Below are 24,711 nucleotides of genomic sequence, written 5' to 3' on the forward strand. Positions count from 1 at the left end.
TGAATAGGTGTCATAATTATCATTACTAAACATCATCTGTTAGATAATTGCCTGTAAGTTATATTTACTGAACTAATTCTTGTTGCACTCTCCTTTTTTAAAATCAACCATATACTGCTCATGAATATTTAAATACTATAACCAAGGCTTAGCTATTTATGAATGATTCAGTGTTCTAAAATGTGGTTAAACTCTTTATTGCTTTTGCATTAATTATTCAAAACAGTTTAGCATGACTGTCAGTATAATTATATCTGACTGGTATGACCTATGACATTCCTGTTTTTTAATGGGGGGGAAAGGAGAGAGAGAGAGCTTACATCGTGTCCATAAAGAGTAATAACAATTACTCAAAGTAATGCTAATCTTTCTTTATGTATAATTGAAGGCCATAAAAAACGAAGAAGAAGAATTAGTCATTAAATTTGCACAAGATTCATTTCTTTTGGGTTGTAAACCTTTTTTTTCTCCCCACCAAAGTTTATCTTCAGGTTGTATTGATTAAAAAAAAGCTTTCAATGAAAAATATGAAACCTTTAAAATTCACCTGCAACTCAGTTCATGTTACGCTATGTATATGAATAATAGCTAAATTCATATGTTTCAGTGGTGGTTTGGGACATTCTATAAGAAAAGTCATATAGTGGATATTCTGCTAATTAATGTTCCACTCATGCAGATTATATGGTTTAATATTAGCTATTATAAATATATATATATACAAAAACAAGTTGCAACTCATCAAAGTGAATATCTAATCAGCCAATCGTGTAACACCCACCCAGTGCTTTTAGATATGTAAACTTTGTCAACACGACCTGCTGAAGTTCAAACTGAGGATCAGAATGGGATGGTCGCTTGTGCCAGACGGACTGGTCTGTGTATTTCAGACACTGTTAATCTACTAATACTGATCCCACATATTCTTTACAGAGAGTATTCAAAAACAGACAAAATATCCAGTGAATGGCAGGTCTCTGTGAGAACTGTCGCTTACTGTTGCTGCTGCAGGTCAGTAGGGAAAGTCAAGACTGCTTCAGGCTGATAGGAAGGCAACCATAATTGGATACAAAAAAACAGAAGAGAACTTTTGAATGCCCACTTGTCAAAACTTGATGCTGATGAGCTACAGCAGCAGAAGACCACACCAGGTGCCACAGCTGTCAGCAAAGAACAGGAAACAGGAAACAGTTTACACAGGCTCACCAAAATTGAACAATAGAAGATTGGAAAAATCTGGTTTGATGATTCTTAATTTCTGATGCAACATTTGGATTGTAGGGTCAGAATTTGGTGTAAGCAACATGAAAACATTGATTTCTCCTGCTATAAGTGGTTCAAGTTGGTGTGATTGTCAGATTTGGGGTCCCTTAGTATCAACTGTGCATCGTTCAAATGTCACAGCTTACCCGAGCATTTCCTGCTGATCGTGTTCATCCCTTCATGACCACAGTGTACCCATCTCCTGATGGCTGGCGGGACATCACACCATGTCAGAAAGCTTAAATAATCTCAAACTGGTTTATTGGACATGACAATGGCTTCACTGTACTCGGACAACCTCCATGGTGACTATCGTGGATGTGCATCTGACAAATCTCCAAAAACTGTGTGATGCAGTCAAGCTGACATGGACCAAAAATCTCTGTGAAAGTTTTCAGCACCTTGTTGAATCCATGTCATGAAGAATCAACACAGTTGTGAGTTCTTTGAGTGTAAATGTTCTACAGAGAACACAAACTACCAAAATCAATAAATGTATATGCCTGTGAATGCACCAAAATGCTATTCAAAATAATGTAGGGATTAACTATTTTATACCATTACACATACACCTCAGGAGGATTTAATTTGCGCTGTATATTCATTTTACTTTGCATGAATTTATTTACATCTTTCCTTATTTATTGTAAATTCTTTTTTTCATTCATTTATACATCCTTCTAATTATATCTGTAGCTTTTTAATGTGTTCATTGTTAATTTCTGGATTCATTTTCTTAATTTGTTTTAGAAATGTCAATTCTTGCCACAGTTTTTGTTTTAAAAAGTTTTTATTTAATTTATGATAAGCATTATTAGTCATTTGTTTCTTTGGGTCACTTTAGTTGAGTCACTTTTGGTTCTCCACAGATGTGTTCATTGTATGTGTGTAAAAACAAATATAACACATGTGAAACAGAGTTGTGTGTGCCTCTTATTTATTTGTCTTCATGGGCAATTCACTGAATAAAACAAATACCGTTACAACACAAAAAAATGACCATTCTCCAAAAGCAATTTTGGCCACATGTTATGTACATGTTACAACATAATAAAAAGGCCTCCTCATATCACTGTCCTCCATTTCAATGATAAAAAAAAAGAAAGAAAAAGCATGTCACTGTTCACCAAGCATTTACATTGGAATCGAATGCTCAGGTCAAACCACCTTTACTTTTTTATTTGCAAATGCAAAACTTGTCAACAATAAATAATACTATAAAATGTACACAAAAAAGATTGACAGTCCACCACGAGTTAAAACAGATTGGATGATTAGGAACAAGGAAGTCTGGAAGGGGTGGGGTGGGGGTGGGGGTTCTCTTCTTAGCAAAAATGTGACGGTCCATACAAGTTACAGAAAAAGCTGATCATCTATACATTGACACTAGCAAGATAACAAAGTTGTTGTTTCTGGTATATTTCATTTTGTACAAAGAAGGGAGAGTCTTCTTTACAAGCGAGCATCATTGTCTTAACTGGAGAGATTATACAAGCAAGAGTTAAGGCAACTTCTCCGTTGTTTCTGAAAAGTAACATGAAGTTGAATCATGTTTTATTTTGCCTGTGGACCACTTGTTTTTAGCAGTTTTGGAGTTGGTTGTCATTGCATAATTAAGGCTGCTGACCAGGCCTGTAGTCCATCACCAAAAAAAGGAATGCTGGATATTTGTCACGCGTCTGGTTGCCCTCACAAAGACTGACTCTGCGGTCTAGGTTTTCTCCACGAGAGTCAGGCTTCCGCATGTTCGGTGTCTGTCTCAGGCACAGATAGCATACCGCTTGTGACGCCAACACAGCATGGTGCAGATTAGAAACAGACACAATTGGGCATGTTGCTGTAGTCTCTGTATGTAAGTAAGCGTCTCTATGTAACAGGGCCAAGCAGGAGTGAAAACAGACATAACAACAGATTGCAGAAAGTTCCTCATCAAATCAAGCCCTCTCAACCTTTTTAATCGGTATGAAACTACTGGTTAAGATATCTGAGATTTGTAATAAATAAATTTGTAAAAATTTTCCTGATGGTGCCATAAGAAAGGTCAGGGAAAGGTCAATAAACAAACAGAGTTATTCTCTGGGGAAGAAATTAAATCAGAGGAATAATTTATATTCTTCTGATGTAAACTGTATTTTTTGGGAAAGTATTACAGAAATAAATAGCTCTACTTAAAGGAATAATTCAGCCTAAAATCACATTTGCATATCTTCCCTGTAGCCTGCCATGCTTTCACTCCATTCCTATCTTGTATAGTGGCTGTAAAGATTTTTGCCTTCTTGTCTCTTCTGTATAATGGAACTAAATGTCTCTTAAATAGTTGTGTGCAACAGGTTAGGGTTAGGATTTGAAAAAGTCGTAGAACAGTCTCTTTCTGGCCCACTTAATTCAGAAACCTTTAATGTACTATTTTCCAAATAATGTCTGCTCTTGTCATGGGAAAATGAAAGGTTCCTTCTGCACAGTCACCGGTGTAGTTCTGTAGGAAGAGTAAACGGATCATGATTTTGGAAATGGGCATTGCTGTTGAGTTTTTCAAATCTGTTTTAGCATTTTAAACACACATGCAAGTGTCATTCACAGACTGTATATTTAAGATGGACTAAGCCACCGTGCCGTCACCCGCTGACCATTTTTAAGACTCTACATTTGCGCTTGGGCTGCTTGGGCCCAAACCTTTCTGGTTTCCATGCTGGAGCCATAAGTGACCATATCTGAATGAAAGGGTGCTAAAGGGTGCTAACACTTGTGAGTTTGGTTAGCAAGCACCACACATACATGCCTGCTAATGAGTTTTAAGTAACAGACTAATAAAATATTATAATTCATTCACCAAAATTAAAGCACAAACCTCTTGAGTGGGCTGATAGATGGCATATTAATTGTCTGAAAATATAATTAAAAATGTTGTAAAAGACACCAACACCTAAACCAAGTGTTGTTCTTATGAAAGGGGAAACTATCCAAAAACTGCTTTTGTGCCAGGCTGTAAAACATGGTTGTCTGCTCTTTTTAATCTATTTTGACAAAGGAAGCTAATTGAACTTATTTGTTTTTGGAAAAAGCCTCAAGTGGCCACTTCAGGAACTGCATTCCTTCATATTTCCTGCACCTCAGTGTGATTTAGTTCTATTAGGTCTCTATATTCAAAATTACAGCATCTCATAACCAAAATAACAGCACCAGATGCATATGTTAGCCTGTCTCTTTAAGTGCAATACAGCAAAAGGCAGGCAAGAGCTTAAAAAGACCATTTTGACTGGCTCTGCTTGCAGAGAAATGAAGCAGAGACGAGGAAAAGCTTAAAGTGACACCAAAGCTGGGCCTTGGCAAGAGGCGAGCTAAGCCTAAATGCCTGACTAAGAGGCGACAGATAGAGTTGCACACTGCTTATTCTGAGTCAACACTCTGTAATCTCAGCTGGGCTCTCTGCTTGCACCTGCCTCACACACACAAACACAAAGTTAAATTTACTATGTGCATTGTGCCACATAAGTATGTATGCTTGTGAATACGTGCATGAGGAAAAGCTCGGCCTCGTCTTTACACAGTGTAGAAAACAATTTTTTACTTTTATACCAATAATAAAAAAAAATCAGGGTGCAAGACAAACGATAATTGAAGATCACTTTGTCGTTTTAAGCCAGATTCTATCTCACGCTTACTGTGACATATCACAGGTCTAAACCGAAAAGAGTATAATAGTAATGATGCTTTTGACATCCACTTCTCTTCTCTTGGGCCTTCTTTTCTTTTCTTTTTTTCAAAATAAGTGCTTGTTATTTTGGCAGCTATAAATTATCCAGTCAAATCTTCAGTTTAAAATCCCATTTCCACTAAAAACTAGGTGACATGTTTTGTTTCAACACACCAGAGGCCTTTGGCATGTGATAATACCTTGTCTCACACTGGTACAGTGCACCTCCTCCATAGGAGTGTAAACTAAATGCTGGCTTTGTCTGATGGCGTCCCAGCTCACAGCCGATGTGTAACTGGATCAGATCAAACTGGATGGGTGACAGTTGTGTTGCATTTACTCAAACTTCCTGGTAGGATCTACAAATGCTGAAAATACTTCCTTAAAACAAAAAAGAATTGGCAAAAAAAGAACCAACTTGGCAGAGTTAGTGGACAAAATATTGCCATAAAGAATTTGTCCTCTGTGTGTTTACTGTTCAAATGTTTCTGTTGTGTTACTTCAGCAGTTTTCCCTTCAGTCCCACAAGAATAATTTATGAAAGAGCTGGCTTCCCCCTGCACCCCCCTCAAAATTCAGTGCAGTCAGTCTCAAACTAACCCATGACAGAAACATCACTGGTAATGTATTATAGAAAAGATTAAGTACTAGCCTGCGGAAGCGAGTACCCACTGCAGGCTGGAGGATGCTTCCACATTGCCATGCCATCTCAGTTCTTTTGGTGGTGCAAGTAAGCCTTGAAATGCTCTCTGTTATTACTGTTACTTGCACAGATTACTGTTTAAGCACACGGGCAGCATTCCAGAGGGTAGAGAAAATGTCAATAATAGGAATGATTATCACGACAGCTCCATCTTATCCTTGTGTAACACTAAAACTGAATTCAGTGGAGAGCAAACAGACAGATGCCAACGGAAAATGGCAGAGATTGCACGATTCCACCCACACACTTACTTGCTGGTGAAGGTTATCTCCAGAATAATTCTCAACATATGTGAAGGTGATTTTATGCCCCCATCCAAAAAAAGAAAAAAAGATTTCCCAGATTTCTTAATCCTATTGGATTCACCCAGAACTTGGTGACAAGGTTGGCAAGGACATTTTTGCTGGTTGTGAATAAGCACGTGTATTAACACACAGATACCAAAGCTGGGCTTGAGAGATGCATCTCTGCAGCCACCATCATGCTCGGGGGAGCTCACTATGTGCTCTTAGCCATTCCTGTGTAACGTGAGAACTTTTGTGCTGCTTTGTGCAACTCTCTTTTAAACTGACTTAAAATGTGCTTGAATTGTCATTACAGAAGCATTCAGAGCTGCATCAGAATTACTTTTTGTGTGTGTGCATTCATAAAAGATAAAAGGCATTCACGAACAGCAGCACTTGAGCCAAATGACTCGTCTGCAGCTCATATTTCAAGGTGACAGTAAACTCTTGAAAATGATGTAATCCCATCAGTTTTTACATTTCAGAGTCAGTCTTTAGAACATCACAGAAAAGCAGCTGCAGATTTGTAATCTTAATTTCTGATATTTTAGAACTATCAAAATAAAATTTGGGGAAATGACAATTCAAATAGCTTGAAAATCAATTTGAAATTTCATTAAATCATCCTGGTATTTAATTGTGTATCTCCTCCTTCCATAGAAAGTCTTGCTCCTCCTCAGCAACATGGTGGCTGCTTTGACGCATCTTCCCATGAACTGAAGCAACCGGTGTGGTATCTATGTGCAAACCTTTCTGGTGAACAAGCAAACGCCAAGACGATTTTTTAAATGCCTCTAGAGCTCAGTGACAAGTGATAAAAATAAGACTTACAGGAGCAGAGATTTTATACCTGTGGTGTGGCACAAAGTTGGACTGAAGCGTTTCAGTTTTAGGGGCTCCTTCAATAATTTCCAAGCAGCAGATTTGAATATCGGACACTACAGTGCGTTCCATAGTAAAAAGACAATACAGAGTGTACTTGTTCGATAGGGGAGGGTGGATTGAAGTCTAAAGGGGCAGTGTGGGCTGAGAGTCTCTAAATGAGGAGAGGAGCAGCGGGGTAAAGTCCTCCTGTTGCAGGAATATACTGTCTTCAGTTCAGAGACCAAACGGTCCTGGTGGCCATCAGAGTGTCTGTCGCACAGACAACAGTAGTCCACTCAGCTATGATACACATCATCATGTTTGTTTGGACTCATCGGTCATCAAAGGCGATTTGTGGTGCTGGTAGACTGGACGATGGGTGAGGATGAGGACAGTGTGTGTGTGTGTGTGTGTGTGTGTGTGTGGAGTAGTGTGATTTGGAGGTGGGGGGTGGACAAGTGAGTGTCGTTGATGGCACTGCGGTCCTCAGAGCATCCATCTGTGAAGCAGAGTGGGAGGAGAATTAGACGGAGTCAGAGCTGTTTTCGGGCAAAGCTGATGCATGAATTCAAGGTATTTTAATTTGAAGGTAAGTGGGAGAGTGGAGGATGTTCAGAGCAAAGACAGTTTTGGTGTTAAAATCACTGAGGGCCAAATTAAGGAACATGCAGATTTTTAGCAGCACTTCCTAATTTGTGGTTTATTCTCCCTGCAATCAGAATCAGCTTGAGGACACTTTTGGGCAAATAAAGAATAAAATATTCAGCTTCTGCTTCTCTATTGGAATAAATTTTACATAATGTTTTAGATATTTCATAATGAATGCCTTGTGATGTTGCAGGCAAGGTGAGATATGGTATTCCATATTTTGTACTCTATGGAGGACCAAAACCCCCTAGATAAATGATAAATATATATAAAAAATAAATACATGACTTTATTAAAAATAATATGCAATCAGGTGCACTAAAATAATATTAAAAAAATATTGTAGGCAATAAATTAATTTGAGAAATACTCAATGAATTAATATTTATCATTTAAGTAGCTTCTATTTTTTATTTGCTGGAATTTCTCTGTTTAATTATGGAGTCATTTATTTAGGTTGGGAGAAACAAGAAGAGAAGAAATTTTTAGGTCCTCCATATTTTTGCTACTGTATCAGTACTTGTAGATTGCAGTGCATCACTTCTGTTTATTTCAGCTGCTGGTTGGCGTTTAGCAGCGCTGAATGTGCAGAGGGCTTGATTTCCATCTTTTGTCGTTACCAATTAATCTTATTCAGAGCACTCGCCTCATGTTACCACAACCTGAATTGGTCTTCAATTGCTCTTGAATACAATTTCATTTAATTAATAACTCGAGGATTGCATCATTAAATTTGGCTTTAATGGCATGAAATGCTCCCCATTCAAACTCCGAAGCTCATATACTGCCAGTCGCAGTAAAGCAAAGACGAGTATTCCTCTTGTAAAATGACATCAAGGCGCAGGCTCATGTGGAAATGTGTGTTTGGTAAATGAGTGTTGGCGAATCACATGATTCCAAATGCTCATAACATCTGGGATAAATTTATTTGTTTATGTGATGTTGCTGAGTCTTAAGGTTTTATTTCAGAATGGTTTGGCTGTATATTAAGAGGACAAGGCCCTCCTTGTGCCTGCTTATATTAACACCACCTTGTAGGTGTGCTGGTTCATTTCATCTTTTCACAAATGGGCTTTGTGTCAGGTTCCCTCCTGCTTCACTAACCCTTTTAGAGTCTTTTCAGCGCCAGTCCCTGCGAGCACCCCTCCAGGTGACAATCTCATACATCACCTGCAGTCCGTCTGTCACAGTGGACTTAATGCCAGGGAACTTGCACTCTGGCATTATTTTGGAGGTAATAATTCAACTAATCCTTGTTTGACCCCTTCCACTGTGACTGCACGAGGGCACACCGAGTCTGCCCTTGAATCAAGCATCACATTGTTGAAATTCTGATTAAGTGATCAACCCTATTATGTCTTTTCAAAATGACAAAATACAAAATAATCCGGTTGCCAGAAATTTCCAGATGTGAAGATTATAAATATGAAACAGGTTGTTAAAGAACATTTTCAACTGAAGGGAGTCATTTTGAATAGTTTAAAGATGCATCCTGGGGAGTAAGAGACTTTTAAAACCAACTCTTAATTTGATAAACCCCCAACTGTGAATTATGAAATGTCACTGAATAAATCTGTTTGAATTTATATTTCAAGTCGTTTTTGGGAAAACACTCACTTCATTTGTTTTGATTGCGAATTCGCAGACACCTCCTCTTCAGCGGCGGCTCGAGCTCAGGACTCCCAGCGGCTGATAGCGGTGCGCTGATGGAGCAGGAGAGGATGGCTGTCTTGTCAGCGGCGGGCTTTGGCACAGGCTGTATGACAACACAGCCTCCGGTCGACAGCAGCGGTAGGGCGTAGGCATGCTCACCCTCCTCCAAGTTGGAGTCAGGATCTGGCTTACCCTCCACCGTGTTACCCATCTCATCTTGTGCCGAGACCCGCTTTCCTGGCTCCCATTCACCTACGGAACAATTGTTCTCTTTTAACGCCTCACGCTCAAGCTCACCGTTAGCTGGGTGCTTCTCTGCCTCTCCTTCTCCCGCCTCTCCCCTTCGGTCAGATTCGAAAGCAGGTGTGAGAAGTGGATGCCATCCCGTACCATTGACTATCACATTACATGGGGCAGCAGGGCTAGTCTGGTGCTGGGGTAGAGATGGGGGCTGGGTCCGTACTGTACTTGGTGAGGGTGGTGTTGTACGGTTAGAATAGTGGGGACTCTTCTGGCTCACTGAAGCTTTGCTGGGAGCACTGGAAGGTGGGGCTGATGATTCCAGTGTGTTAGGGTGTGTGGCCCCATCCGGCTCCGCAGCACTGAGGAGTTCCTGTGGGAGCAGAGCCCCCTCCCCTTCATCACGATGGCTCTTCCCTTCCCTCCCCAGCTCAGCAGCTGGTGGAGATCTTGAATCCGCCTCTGGCTCTACTTTGACCTGGACACCAGGTAGCATCCTGTGAATTACCTGCTGCTGGCATGATCTTTGGCCCACTGTTAGATCAATAACCCCATCCATCAATCCAGGGCCACTGCTGAGACAAAGGTTGCCTGAGTTGTCCTCTGCCTTCACTGTCAATTCCACTGTCCTGCCTCTCTCTGACCGCACAGGAGAGACACGCCCTCCAGCTGGCTCTATCTTCTGGCTCCCTCTATCACCTCCAGAGGAGCCTGGAGAGTGGGGCCTAGAGGCTGAAGCTTCTGAGGACTCTGGAGCACTACGGACAGAACCAGTGCTCTCAGGTTGGTCCCTGGAGGATTTGGGGTTGAAGGGAATGGGGATTGGAATAGGAATTGGGACTGGGAGGGGTACAATGACAGGGTAAGGGACCAAGAGAGTTGGAGGAGGTACCAATGGAGCCAAGGACGGCATGCCAAAGTTCATCATTGGGGGCAGGGGGATGGGTCCATTGGGCATCATGTTGACTGGGGGGAAAGGTGGTAGGCCCGGCATGGGGATTCCAGGGTGTGGGGGGATCATGCCAGGGTTGGGATTGGATGAAGGGTGGACATGTGGAGATAGCAGAGGCCTGTGCATGGGGCTTGATGCAGGACCAAGGGTCCTAGGAGGTGGTGGTGGACCAATACCGGGGATGATTGGGTTTGACAGCGGGCTGTTGGGCCCTCCTGGGTGGGCAGAGGTACGAAGAAATGGGGGGCGGATCTGCTGCATCATTTGATGCTCCATGAACAGAGGCAGGGGCATGGGTCCCCGGGGTGTCATCACCATGGGAGGGCTGCCAGAGGGGACCCCGACAGGTGGGTGAAGAGTGGGAACAGGTGGTGGGGGAAGTGAGGGGCTCTCATGGGGTCTGGGTGTGGGGATTTTGGCTGAAGAGGAGGAGGATGGGGAGCAGACAGCTGCAGTGTCTGAGGGTGAGGCAGCAGAAGATGTGGAAGGGGCCAAAACTGAGGTGGAGGAAGGCCCTCCAGGTGAGGGAGCTTTACGTCGAAGGTCCGTTAGCGGCGTTCCCCAGGATTCAGGAGTGAGCAGCTGCACTCCAGAACTGCACTCCGGCTTACCCTCCCCTCCAGCTCCGTGTCCTGGGTTACACAGCGCTCCAGGAAGGGCAGCCTGGGTCTCTTTATAGAAAATGTCCATTTTATATTGGTTCAGGCATTTGGCACTGCAGAACTGCAGCCTCCGCTCACCAGCTCCAAAGTCCAGGTACTCCTTAGTATGGCGAATATGTTTGCACCAGTCACACACCTGCAAAAAGAGACACACATATATAAGCACCTGTCAGCCTGCATACAAAGGACTCCTGATTTGTTTTTGATGATCCACTACACAATATTTTCTGAAAAATGTGGGGAAGACGCTTAGTCGCCACACCATCTGGAGAGAAGCTCATTAGAGAAAGATTATTTTAAAGGAAGCTGATGTTGATTGTAAATACTTTTACAGATCTGCTGAAAAAAAAGGAAACATTTAACATTGGAGTCTGTACTCGTCTGCTTTCGACATATTTATGTGTTCTATCTTATGCTCGCATAATGGCGTTCAGCTGCTGAAGTGACTTTGCCTTTAACCTTCTGTCTTAACAGGAAATGCCCATTTACACCTTCTGTTGGTTATAAAGACCAGCGCCTCAAGCACAACACAAAAAGACGATTTTCCTCACACTGGTATTGAATTGTGGGTCAACTCAAATCAGGTTAAATGGTAGAAGCAACACTGTATATTGGTGTAATGGGTAAATGGGTGCATAACAGAATGTTGTGCTGTTCTTTTGGGTGGTGAAATGTTTTACTTTAAATATCTTTATGGGTTGCAGGTGATGGCTGAAGCTTGGTGCAAAACTTTCATGTTTTCTAACATTATTTTTCTCAGTTGAGCTCTGAAGTTTATGGCTAAAAGCCACGGTTGTTTGCTGAAAACTATTTAATTAAAGTAACTGCAATATTAGTAAGATTGCAGTTTTAATCAGTTAATCAAGTAAAGTCGGCTACACATGGAAAGTATGTATTTCTTTTGGGACCCATGCATTCATATGCCTTTTTTATATTTTATATAATGCATAACTTTGCATCCTCCTCTCTCCCTGTACCTTTCTGCTGTGTCTCCAGAGCTGCATGTAACTGATCTGTGATTTCTGCCACCAGTTCCTGTCAGGTGTTTTATGTTGTATTGTTTGTTTCCCCTCTTTGTTCTTTTCTTTTGACTCCTTTCTTACTCACACAAAGCAGCAGCAGATGCCTAACCTCCCTGAAAATGGCTCTACTTGAGATTTCTACCTATTAAAGCAGAGCTGATGTAACATGGCAACATGGCTATAAAGGGGTTAATAGTTCCCTGATACAGTAGGTGGATTGGTTGCACAAAGCCTTGTAAGTCAACCGTAACATTTTACATGCAAAAAATTGACTTGACTTCAGAGATTGCTTCTGTATGCAGAATGCAAAGCTGGGCTGGATCCAAACATGTGGAGGCTCAATTGAAAAGTTGTCTTTCTTAGTCACCGCAATGGCAAAGATCCCAAAACGCGCTGCTGCACTGTTTCATCAACGTTATACACCTTTTTAGTGCAAAACGTGCAGATTTTTTGAGGGGAGGAAAATGAATGTGACCCTGGTAGAGAAGATAGCAGTGGGCGAGCCCTGAACACGGAGTTACTCGTCAGGCCACACACAGCTCACTCTGTCAGCTCTGGGAGGAGTGGCAGGTCCTCGCTGGAGATAATTAAGGCATTAATCAGTTGTCAGACCCTTCAACGACATCCATCCATCACACAGACCCTTAAGCCCCCCTGCTGAATGTTAATAAGTCGAGGGATGCAACCGGAAGGTGGATAAACTGCTTTTGCAAGCTGCATAGCAACATTGGATTATTTGGCAGGGAAGTGTCTGGCAGCAGCTGAAAGACAGTGGACTCACATGGGCTTTTGGGCAGATGCACTGCAGCACTGGCCAGGATTTCAAAAAGAAAACACAGTGTGCCGTCCTTCAGCTGCAACATGTGTAAAACATCAGGTTGCTTGCCTCGATTATGTGCTTTACATCAGAGGTGAACTGATTGAAGCAGAGGCATTCACGAAAAGGGCAAAAGTCTGCATTTGACAGTCATTAGAGAGTGTCACTCTAACTTAAAAACCAAACCGAGTTTGAGAGAAGCAGCCGGAGAGCATAGGGGACCGCAGCAAAAACAGATCAGAGACTGAACTACACGGCGCTGGAAGCGCTCGGATGTCAGTCCCTTGAATTCTACATGCTTTAACTGCCCATTTAGTCCTCGCTAATTCAATGAGCCATGACTGAGTAAAAGTCAAAAAGGTGCTCTCACAAGTTGAGTTTGATAATGGTATGCCCAGGATATTTTAAATAATAAATGTGCTGAAAATTTCCTCGACTCAGAAAGACAGATGGAGAGCACTTAACGACTTTCTGCACCGTGAGTGAAATTTCACTGCGCATTACGCTAATGGAGTTGTGCTTTCTCTTTCTCGCTCTCTCCCGGCTCCTGCACACAGATGTTTGCAGTTGAATGTAATTATGGTCATTTATTTCCATCGTGGCCAACGAACCGGCATCGGCGGTGTAGTTTAACCGTTTGCATTACAACGATTATCCAGCTTCTAAACAAGCACCCCAGTGGTCGACATGTTCTCCCTCCTCTGACTCTCTGACCCAATCCCAAGTCTAGGGAATTTTAGGAATTTTAGGAATTCCCACATTAGTCAGCGACGTGTTTTAGTGCATAAGAAAAAAATTAACATATAAGGTGAGGTGATTTGTGAGATGTGAGGGGATTTGAGACATTCTCAGAGGTTAGAGCAATAAATAAACAGCATTTAATTTGCTGGAGTCAAAGAGAATGACCCAACAGAAAAACCCTGACTATAACAAATATATTGCAATTATGCAATGCACCAAAATATTAGAAATAAATGTAGAAATCCACAAATTTATAAACTGTGACATATTTATAATTGAATTATCATCTTTAATGTAAGAATCCTCATATTTACTTGCTTCCTCATTTAATTTACCATGTTATGTATTGATTTATTTACTTATCTCTATTAACATTTACTCTTTAACATTTCTTTTGTTTTAACTTTGTTTTCCCTTCATCAAACATAAATATTTATACAATTTAAAAAGAAAGGAATAAATACAAAGAAAAACACATACAGAGGCAAATTAAATAAAAAATATCCACTTATGTCACATTTTGTAAAGATAATTTGTGAAATTCTTCATTTTGCCAGGCCTTTAAAAAATTATTATTGATTTTGGTAGTTTGGATTCTCCATATAAGGCAGGGGCTTCAGATTTCTAAGGATACGTAGGATTTAGGAGATGAAGAGGAAGACAAAGGAGGAGGTGGCAGCGGGTTAAGAGGCTGGAGAGTTTCAGATGGTGCAGAGATTGTAAGGTTTCATAAGAGGTTGCGGTGCCTGAAGTGGTTTTATATGTATGATGAAGAGGGTCGCTGAAAATGAGGAGGTTTAAGCAAGAAAAGTGCATCAAGGGACAGGCTTGGGTATCCCGCCCTGTTAAGGTCGATATGCGATTCTTTTGACACTTCTCACATTGCTGCCACAATCACAAAGTGCAAAACGCAAAGATTAAACACATGAAAATGAACCAGGTGCTTGAAGCGAGGCTTGGTTTTTTCGTTATCTTACACTCCAAACAATCTGCAGCAAAGTATCCACCCGTGACGGCTTGGGTTCATCAGAGATGCTGAGAAGAGGCGGACAGAAACACTGAGCTGGCTGTACTGTGGATTTAGTCCAAAAACTAGATCATGTTGCAACAGACTGCCATCTTAAAGCACCTGGTCCACTGGAAGAAGAAAACAGTGTAAAGCTTACACTGATGTTTACACAAGAAAATTAAACTTTGGCAAGGCTTTAAAGACCATCTGCAACATGTGGACTTATTACTATGATTAAGCAAACTATCAGTTTCCAGTTGCCTCATTCATTGTTGCAATGGTTATAATTACTTGGCTTACAAAAGAGGAAACATATCTGGTACATATCCTCTCCCAGTGTTTTATACTGACTACATAGTGTACCTGACTTCTCCATCAAAACCTGAATGGACCATGAAAAGTTTTAAACTGTAGCTAAAAGCCAAGACGCAGGAGAACCACAATCGCTGTGAGGTGGCTCTTTTCACAGCCAGCCATCCCATCAGTCATTATAGATGTGACATACAAAGGCCATTCTCACTTGGCCAGGTGAAGCTCAATTGTGCTATATTTCACAGCGCAGGCTCCCGCACGCACGGCGAGTAAAATAACTTCAGCTGCAAGAGAGACGAGGCAGACCTGGCGGATTGTGTTTGAATGTCAATGGAGCAGACGGGAGATCTGTGAGATGAGATATCTACTCGGTGCTTTTCCATAGAAAGCACAGTTATATGCTTCGTTTTTTTCTGCAGGGTTTGGGAAAAATCAATACTGCTATGATATCTGTGCGATGAATTTGAGGCTAGAGCCTGCACATAGCAAACTGAGACAACAAACTGGAGAAAAAGCTGTTGGTGAACAGTTCACTAGAGTCTCTTCAGGGGAAAGGTTTAACTTTGAGGCATTTACCAACAGGAGATACATTTCCACACCCTTAAATACATAAATTCATTTGGATCTGGACAAGCACAGATTCATTCATCTCCTTTTTTGTCAAACATGTCTTGAAAGTCATATGTAGTGTAGCCACTGAATGCCAATCAGAGGAAATAGTTAAGGTGACCCTCCAGATATCTCGAAATCTAACAGCTAAACACTCAACATCTTCCTAATCTGAAGAACTGGCATCAGACTGCTTCTCAGTGAGGAGAAGTTACTTTTATTTTGCTTGTTACCTCCATTTTCAAACCTAACTAACAAGCTATTCGCTATAGCTTCTTCGCTGGTAAGAGAGTGTAAGTAGTGCTGATCGGCCTATCAAAAAGCCAAGATCAGAGGTAGTTTGTATAATGTGTCACGTCTGCCTATGTCTGAAGTCAGAAGTGCTTATGGTTGTTTTGAATGACTGAGGGGTGGAGGGAACAGCCAGCTGTCACAGAGAGGGAGAGCGGAGATGCAATAATATTTAATATTGCATTTTCCAGACAGTCTGTCAGACAGCATTGTATCTGGTGGATACATAAACAGTTGGCGCTTCTATAAAACAAGGGTTTAAAGAGAAAATTTGGTGTCTTGAAGACCGAGTCCTGTATGATCGGTGCTTGATTGAATCTTGCAGATGGACACTTTGCTCTGATGTAACTGGATGCTTTCGTTCTAGTTGATTATAAAACTATGCAAAGACTTTGGTGCTGAGTAGCTGATGTCGTGTAGGCAAAAGCATGTTGTATTAAAGTAAATGTTATAGCCTTTAGTTGGTCAACATAAAATAAATGCGTTAGGAAACGAAACCTGAACACACAAAAGTTAAAAAATGATTCCACATGTCTGAAATGGGAGACTGGAAGAATGACTAATAAAATATTATGAATGAGTACACCTGTTTCGCATTACAAACACGTAAAATTCTCAAGATTAAAGAATCTCCTTCGCAACAATGTCCTGGGCATTAACCTAACACACTTTTTCAATGGTGGGAGAAGCTGGAGCTCCCAGTGTTCTACACATAGGTTCAAACTCGGTACACTCTAGCTGCCTAGAAACATAACATTACTGTTATCAACAGACATATAGATATATATAGAAGCTGTGATAGAAGCTGTGATAAATTTGAAAGCCCTACTAAGTTTACAGAAATGTTTTTTAATTATATTTAGAAGAATTTTTTAGAATATTTTAGAAGATAAATTTTCTATTAAAGAAAGGACCAACATAAGTTTTTGTTTAGATCAATTATGAATAATTGATGTAAAATACATTTTTATCATAATAAAATCTGTCCGTTTGCAAACGTTTAAATGATCATGAGCCAAACGTTTTCAATTTTACGATAATAACATCTCATTTATATCCACAAAACTTGAATATTGCAACATATGCTCACTAGCCACTTTGTTAGGTACACTTGTGTATTTCAGAAACAGCTGATCTATTATGATTTTCCCACACAACAATCTCTTGGGTTTACAGAGAATGGTCCGAAAAAGAGAAAGAAAATATAGGATGGGCGGTATCAACAAAGTTGATGTCAGACAGTTCAATTCAATTTTATTGTTATTTCGCCAAATCAAAACAGTAGTCGTCTCAAGGCGCTTTGCATTGTAAGGTAAAGACCCTACAATAACAGAGAGCAAACTCTAACAATCAAATGATGCCCTTTGATCAAGCACTTGGTGACAGTGGGAAGGGGAAACTCCCTTTTAACAGGAAGAAACCTCCAGCAGATACAGGCTCAGGGAGGGGCAGCCAGCTGTTGTGGTTGGGTGGTGAGGGGAGGAAGAGAGGACAAAAAATGCACTGCTGAAGAGAGACAAAGACTAATAACAAGTCATGTTTAAATGCAGAGAGGTGTATAAACAGATTGTGAGTGAATAAGAAACACTCAGTGCATCATGGGAAGCACCCAACAGCCCAACAGCCTAGGCTACTGCAGCATAACTAAGGGAGGATTTGGGGTCACCTGATCCAGCCAGGTCAGAGGAGAATGGCAAGGTTGCCCTGAACTGTTAAGAAAGCGACAGTAACTCCAAAAACCACTGGTTACAATCTAGGTAAGGAATAGCATTTCTGAATGCACAAGACATCCAACCATGAAGCAGATGAGCTACAGCAGCAGAAGACCACACCTGATGCTACTTCTGTCAGTCAAGAATAGGAAACTGAAGTTAGAATTCATATGGGTTCAACACAACGGCACAACAAAAGTTTGGAAAACTGTTGCCTGGTCTCATGAGTCTCTATAGCATTAGCTGTGCATTGTTTAAATGTCACAGCTAACTTAAGTGTTCTTGCTCATCATTCCTCTATGACATGAAGAATTAAATCCAATAAAGTGTCTGGTGAGTGCATAAGATATATTTGGCACCATCACATTGCCTGGCAATTACCTAAAAATGGACTGAAATGGCACTTTTATGGTACAGCAGGATATGGGCATGTAGTAGTAACATGTACAGGTATATCAACATTTCCAATAAATATTATTCAGTAAAGCCACCTTAGCTTCACTGCTATTATTGCAATATTATATACCTGCTTTAACTGTGAGACTGCATGTTTCTGATAGCTCCTAAAAAGACTGACACAACTCACTATATGAAAAATGAAAATGGGCAAAACAAATGATAAAGCATGAAAAAAGTTGAACGTAACGAATGGAAACGTTTAAGTGAAGCGACTTGTGCAGCATCTTGTTTGGAGAGGTTTGAGGATGAGCCTGCTTTACTTTTACAGTAATTCTCAAACACAAACCAGCCCAGTCACATTTCAGACATGACTTGAAAATTACATATTTTTAAACAAAGAACAACATCAAAACATATTTGTGCAGAAGCCATTAAGCTTAAACTCTTGTCTGGCATTAAATGGGTATGGTCCTTACAAGCACATCGCTGTTTGTCTTGAAGACAAGCCTGGGCGTGTCCTGAGCAAAGCTGTGCAGGGGTAATTTCCCACCGAGGCCATCGTCGTCTCTTGCCTGGGGGGGAGAAATAATGGCTTCTTTTTACGAATGGACAAAATAAACATGTGAACAGAGGCAACAAGGAAACAGAAATGAAAAAAAAAAAACACTGAGAAAGATGAACAGAAATGGTGACTGTAAAATGGGTGAAAAGCCATTGGTTTGTGATCAAACCAATGGGCGGTCGAGGGGTGAGGGGTCAGGATCCTCTGAAACAAAACAGTGAGTGAGTGTGCAGGTGTGCATGTGCAGTTCGTGTGTGCAAGACATTTAGTTTAGGCAGTTAAAATGCTGCCAACACAGCATTGTAAATATTTAACACCCATCAATCTAAGATATAAGGTGTGATCAAAAAAGTTCTGAGAACAGGTCTATGAAAATCAAAAGGTTTATCTGATTTGAATTTTGGGTGATCCCCCCTCCAAGATCATCTTCTTGTGCTCCTCAGCTTTTATGTTTAGATCTCTCAGCGGAAGTCCCATTGTGTCCCCTTTGCTCTGCTCACGCTCTGCCTTTAGAATCTGAAACTATGCATTCTTCAGCTCTGTCGATGATCTTCCACATGAAATTCCCAAGTTCTTGTTCACACTGTTCAGACTGCAAGGGGCCCAAATTGGACTTACACTGAGAGATATTGAAATAGCACTCATGCTGGAATCTGCCAGGACATACCCGAGAAGATGACCTTGAATGTGAGATCAGTCAAATTTAAAACAGGCAAGCTTTTAAAATTTTATGGAGCTCAGTTCTCAGAATCTTTTGATCCTACCTTGAAGGATGGCTCTGAGGGCTGGATTCAGAGACTTGTTGAAGGCTGAAGCTTTGTCTCATTTCACCTCATTTTAACCCAATTTTTAATTTAGGGAAAAAAAACAACAACAAAAATGTCTGAAAGACATTTCAGCCAATACTTTTTCTACATAAATAACTTGGTGCCATTACTTGCTTAATAGTATGTCCCTTTGAATATACTGATAACTGCAGCACTGAGGCTGATATTGTTTTCACCTTGCAGGTCAGTTACTTGGATTTTCCTGGAATAATCCTTTGCCTCCTCCCAGGTTTACACTTCTATCCAACATTTTTAGATTTAGCTGTAACTTCCAGATTTTAATATAAAGGTGTGGTCTGTGACCTTGTTGTGGTCACTGGTTTTAATTGGGGCACATGTACAGTGTTAGCTTAAAATCAAAACCAGCTATTAGAATCAGAATACTTTATTACTCCAAGGGAAACTATGTGGTCACAATTGCTCCAAGGCAGTAAGAACAATAACTAACTAAACTAAATGAAATAATAAAATAAGTTACAAAATATAACAAAATAGCTCAAATAAATACATATAGCTCTTATTATGAATTAAAGCAATTTTAACCCTTTACATTTTGCAGTATAAATTATATAAATGTGCATATATGACTTTAAATTTGTATCACATTTGCTACAGCAGGTGTTTTGTTGCTGTTTTCTTGCAATTTATTTGCTAAAAATGTAATGTGCAATTCATTTCTGTTTTTTAAGGGGGAAAAAATCACACTGATGAAACAGAAGTCTTAGAAAATCACAAAAGCTCATGTATAAAATATGATTAACTTGGCTTTAAAGGGTTAATTAACTAAATCAATGTCAATATCTTGAGTCATTGAGGGGTTCAATTTCGGTGTGGCCGTTTGCTAAAGTTTCTGATATATTTGGCTTGGAATGATAACAAAGACAACCTCAAAGAGCTCCCTCCACTCTGCTTGTTGTAATGACTGAATGACATAACACGAGGTTGGCGTAACTGTACTGGAAGGTGGAGGGTGGTCCACCTTAACAGGTGCCATGAGCTAACTAAACCAAAGAGCGAGGGAGATGTCGTGCAAGTACAATCTGCTCACACCCACACAGCCATTATGTTAGCTAATGATATCAGTTCATGCATTTCAATGAACATATGTTTTTGCTTTTTCTTCCGCAAGTAGCTGAAATCAATCTTTCCTCTTCTGCTGATAATCTTAATGGTGGAAAGCAAGCTTGTTAGTTTTTTATACACCTTAAGCCAGAAAAAGTTAACAGAACTCAACAAAGGAGGCAAAAAGATGTTTTACTGAATGAAACTAACTTGACCTGAGAAAATGTGATTTGTTGTATTCATGTTTGCTAAACTCAGCATTTATTAGTCCCACCGCTGCCGATTTAATTATAACATAAGGAGTGTCGAACTGTGAAAAGATATGCATAAACTCCATCTTGCAAATCTTCTAATGAGAAAGATGGAAAATAACTTTACAAGTTTTATTTTTTTTCACCGAGCAGACGATCCAACAACTCACTTTACTCATGGTGTCAGCATTCCTAATCTATCTAAGTGTAATCATCTCAGAATGGAAGAAAATGACACAGAGACTCACACAGGAGTTCATAAAAAATATATACTTTGTTGATCTTCAGGTTTAAAACATCAAGTTCAACAGGTGGAAACATACCTCGACAAAAACGAGCTAATGCTATAACCGGACAACAAAACCAAAGACTTATTTCCTAATTTACATATAGAGATGTTCCCAACAGGCATAAAAAACATTTAGAAAAAACGGTGTTCCCGCCAAGTCCGTTCTTACCACCAGAATCAGGAGCATAACCTCCATGTGTAATTTCAATACTGCCACGCCCACATTTTGCTATATAAGGAAACAAGTTTACCTTGAGGGATACGGCGGGGAAAGATGTAACGCCAGAAAACACAAACCTCTAATGTGTTCCCTCGGGAATGATAGCGGTTTAGCTTATTTTCTTAAGCTATGCATTTTTTTTTTTTGTGTGTGTGTGTGTGTGTGTGTGTGTGTGTAAGCTGAGGCTGCTACAAATGTAAATAAAATATGATGAATCTGGGATTTGTGCATTAAACATTCAGTGCATACACAAATTACTCCCATATTTGTGGGCACACATTCTTCATGAATCAGATTAGCTCAGGTTAAATGCATCTAAACATGCTGCAGACTCCAAATATGTTAAAGCTGATTAGAAAGATACTGGGGCTTAAACTGTAGGGTTTACAGTACCCTATCTATTAGTAGTTATACAACTTCAAATAACGATAATGTGATTAATTTGCCCAAATAGCTGTTGTGCTTTTACTTTCCATGGCAATGCTATTAAAATACAAACTTCCTTTAAATGTTTGCACCAGCTGGAAAAGGAGCCACCTTCTCCTGCACCCTGTGAGTCATTCATTATGTGCAGTGTGAAAACTGAGGCAGTCAGTGCTGCTGTGCCAGGTGTGGGCAATTCTGTTACAAAGAAGTTATTGGAGAAGCTTTGTCTGGCACGGTGCCCAATGGCTCCATTGTGTTTCATTAAATGAAATGCACTTTTATATAATGTAGACCCCAGTGTGATCAAATTAGTTCATATTTTACAGCCAAGGGGTGCTGAGACACTGTTATCAGAAATTGAGATTTAACCTCGATTAGACATGTACATCATGCCGTTTGCAGCCCCGAAGCTGACATTTCAAATTGAGCCCGTGCACTGACAGAAGAACCGCTGGTTTGAGTAGCGCTCTTTCATATTATGTTCCCTTTAAATTGCTCCCTGCAACCTTTGATTTGTCATGGGTAATTTGGCCTCCAGCTCTCTTCATCTCTCGATGATACCAAAGGGCAACTCTGGCGTATATTTTACATTTTTAGTCCAGAGACTGATTGAGTTTGCCTCCACTCCCATCTGCTTTCATCACCTCCAGGTAGGGTTTCCCATTCCAAGCCTGGTGCAAAGATACTGCTGTCTTGAGTCACGAAGCATGCTGTTATTTGTACCAGAAACAACACAGTGTACAGATTTGACAGAAAACCTTGTTTTGCGAGAATTTACAAAATAACAGGCACATTTTTTTTGAGGGGGGTGGGGGGTGGGGTGTTTATTTCTACTTTGATTTTGTTTTCTCCAACCTTTCATGACATGGTTTATGAGGTCATGGTTATTTAGAAGCTGTGAGGTGTAGGCTGACCCACATATGGCTCCAGAATTTGGGTACGGACACATCGCACTGACTCAAAGTCAGGTAACCACACATAAACAATCACATAATTCTAAGCAGGCATTTGGACACACAAACACTCTTTCTCTCTCTCTCTGACACACAAAAAGATGCACCATTGTGCTATTATTCTGCCTCCAGTTTGTGCTCTGACCCTCTGGCCCAGCGCCAGTTCATTTGCATATTGTACTAATGAGGTGTTGGCACTGCGAACGAGGCGTGAGGCACACACAGGGAGCCACACAGATAAAGGCGATGGGACTGAGATAGATAGCTAGACAGACAGATAGATAGACGGATAAATAGATTGATAGTTAGTTAGTTAGTTAGTTAGCGCAGGACATTGCACGTTGATTTCCTCTCTGCCGGCTCCACCGTCCTGAGGGGACGTCACACCAGCTGCCACCACGCAAGCTTCCATCTGGGCATGCATACACGTCCAGGTGTGTGTGCCCATCACCTGCCAAAAGAGCTGCACTTCCCAAAGAAAGGCGCTCGTAGGCAAGCTTTTCCAAATCCAAACACAAACACAGCCGTGCGCACTAGAGCTCATCCCAAATCCTGAAATGAAGGTGCAATCCTGGCACTATGCAAATGTCAGGCAAGGAAGTGAACGCGCACCCCCCCCCACCTCCAAATCAAAAGACAAGTTTGCCTCTACTCTCTGCGCCTTGGAAAGACAAACCATTCGATTTTGTTTGCAAAGCATCACTGGAGATTTATGCATGCATGAGGCTCTGATCTTTACATTTAAATTTTTAGAAGGGTGTGCAAGTGGGAAGTGGTAAAAAAACGACAAAAAAACCCCAATCCAATCACTTTCTTTACAGCAACATATGGATCAGTGTTCCTCTTTTGAACATTTATGTGGCTCTAAATGTAACTTTTGCACAAATATGTTGCAGGCCAGTTTCCTTCTACTAAATCTCTCTTTTTTTAATGTAGCAAATGCTCATCTTAATATATCTGCTGTGAGCTGTGCAATGCTAAATTGCACTTCGCCACTGTGCCTGCAAATAAAACACAAAGTACATTTTTATTGCACTTTTTGTGTGAGTTGAGTGCAAGTTTAAGAAATGACACCAACGCATTCTAAGTTCATGTACGTGGCTTCACTTTTACAGTCTCCTAGTTAGTCGGAGTTACTTTTGTCTTTATTTGAGCTGAATGGCTGGCAGCTATGAGATAATCACCTTCCTCTTTGTGCCCTGCAGCTGTGTCAGGCAGGCCTCAAGGCTTCGTAACTGCTAGACACTTTACACACTTCATCGCGCACTCAAAATTTCCACAAGGAGCTGCATTCGTACACGCAGAAGGAGCAGTTACATACACACACGTGCATGCTCACACACCCTCGCCCCCCCAACACGTCTCTCCTGGGCGCGTGCCCTCCTCGGCAGGCGGTGAAGATGCAAAAGCAAATTGCCGGAGCGGGGAGGCAACCACGGGGCTGTGTGGAAGCAGACGTGTGCGTGTTTGAGGTGATGTGACATTTCTGGGCTGACATGAAGCGGCACTCTGCCCCCTCGCGCCTGGAGGGAGCTCCCAGGGAAAGACACTGATGGAGGTCTGGGGTCTCCAGGGGGGGCATTTCATGGTGTGAACAAAAAGCCTCGCACTGCAACAAAAACGACCCGTGTGACACAAACTGGAGGCTTCCTCCCTACCCGCTTCATGCTTTAACGAATTATGTGGCTCATGTGCATGCAATTTTGCTGTTTTCTTCATAAAGACTTATAAAGAAAAAATGAAACTATATATACAAGAAAGACTGCATGATTTCAATTTTGCTTGAAGAAATATTCACTGCAAACCCAAAGAAGTTAACTTGTATTATATATTTATATTTGTAATATAAGTATTAGTTGATCTATTCCTCACAAGCAATCTCACACAGTAACAAGTTCTACAGACCATCACCCTGCACACTCCTATGCTTGAAGCCTTTATAAAAACAACCAAACCAGCACAAACGCAAAGATAATGTAACATACATTTCAATGCGATGCGTCATGGTGTCGTGGTCCATCAGTTGAGTTTGGTCCCTGTTTAATTTTACTGCTATTATTTTTTGGTATTTCTATGTTCATGTGTCTCCAGCTCTTCCGTCTCTTTGCCTTCCTCTGTCCTATCCTTCCTTCCTTACATCCACTTCCGGTTTTATTTTGGTAATTACCTTTCTTTGTATATCTCCAGTACCTAACTTCCTGTTTTTCCCTTCCCTTCTTTTTCTCCTTCTTCTTCTTTTTCCCACC

At 40.8% G+C, this 24,711-nt stretch overlaps 1 protein-coding gene across 4 annotated transcripts in view; it reads right to left on the reverse strand.

The window, feature by feature from the left end:
* Positions 1–2,183: 2,183 nt before the first annotated feature.
* The window catches only part of sobpa (sine oculis binding protein homolog (Drosophila) a), a 55,224-nt gene continuing 32,696 nt past the window's right edge, over positions 2,184–24,711 (reverse strand). For 2 of the 4 annotated variants that reach the window (XM_005477542.4, XM_003445506.5), the window contains 3 exons: positions 18,352–18,447; positions 9,074–11,099; positions 2,184–7,307 (listed from right to left, as the gene is read on the reverse strand). In XM_005477542.4, coding sequence (XP_005477599.1) covers positions 9,075–11,099; positions 18,352–18,447 — 2,121 coding nt within the window. In that variant the 3' untranslated portion in view covers positions 2,184–7,307; position 9,074. The remainder of the gene's footprint in view (positions 7,308–9,073; positions 11,100–18,351; positions 18,448–24,711) is intronic. The other 2 variants (XM_025900889.1, XM_005477543.4) reach the window with 1 other exon arrangement.

Source organism: Oreochromis niloticus, linkage group LG19 (genome assembly GCF_001858045.2).
Source record: "Oreochromis niloticus isolate F11D_XX linkage group LG19, O_niloticus_UMD_NMBU, whole genome shotgun sequence".
NCBI lineage: Eukaryota > Metazoa > Chordata > Actinopteri > Cichliformes > Cichlidae > Oreochromis > Oreochromis niloticus.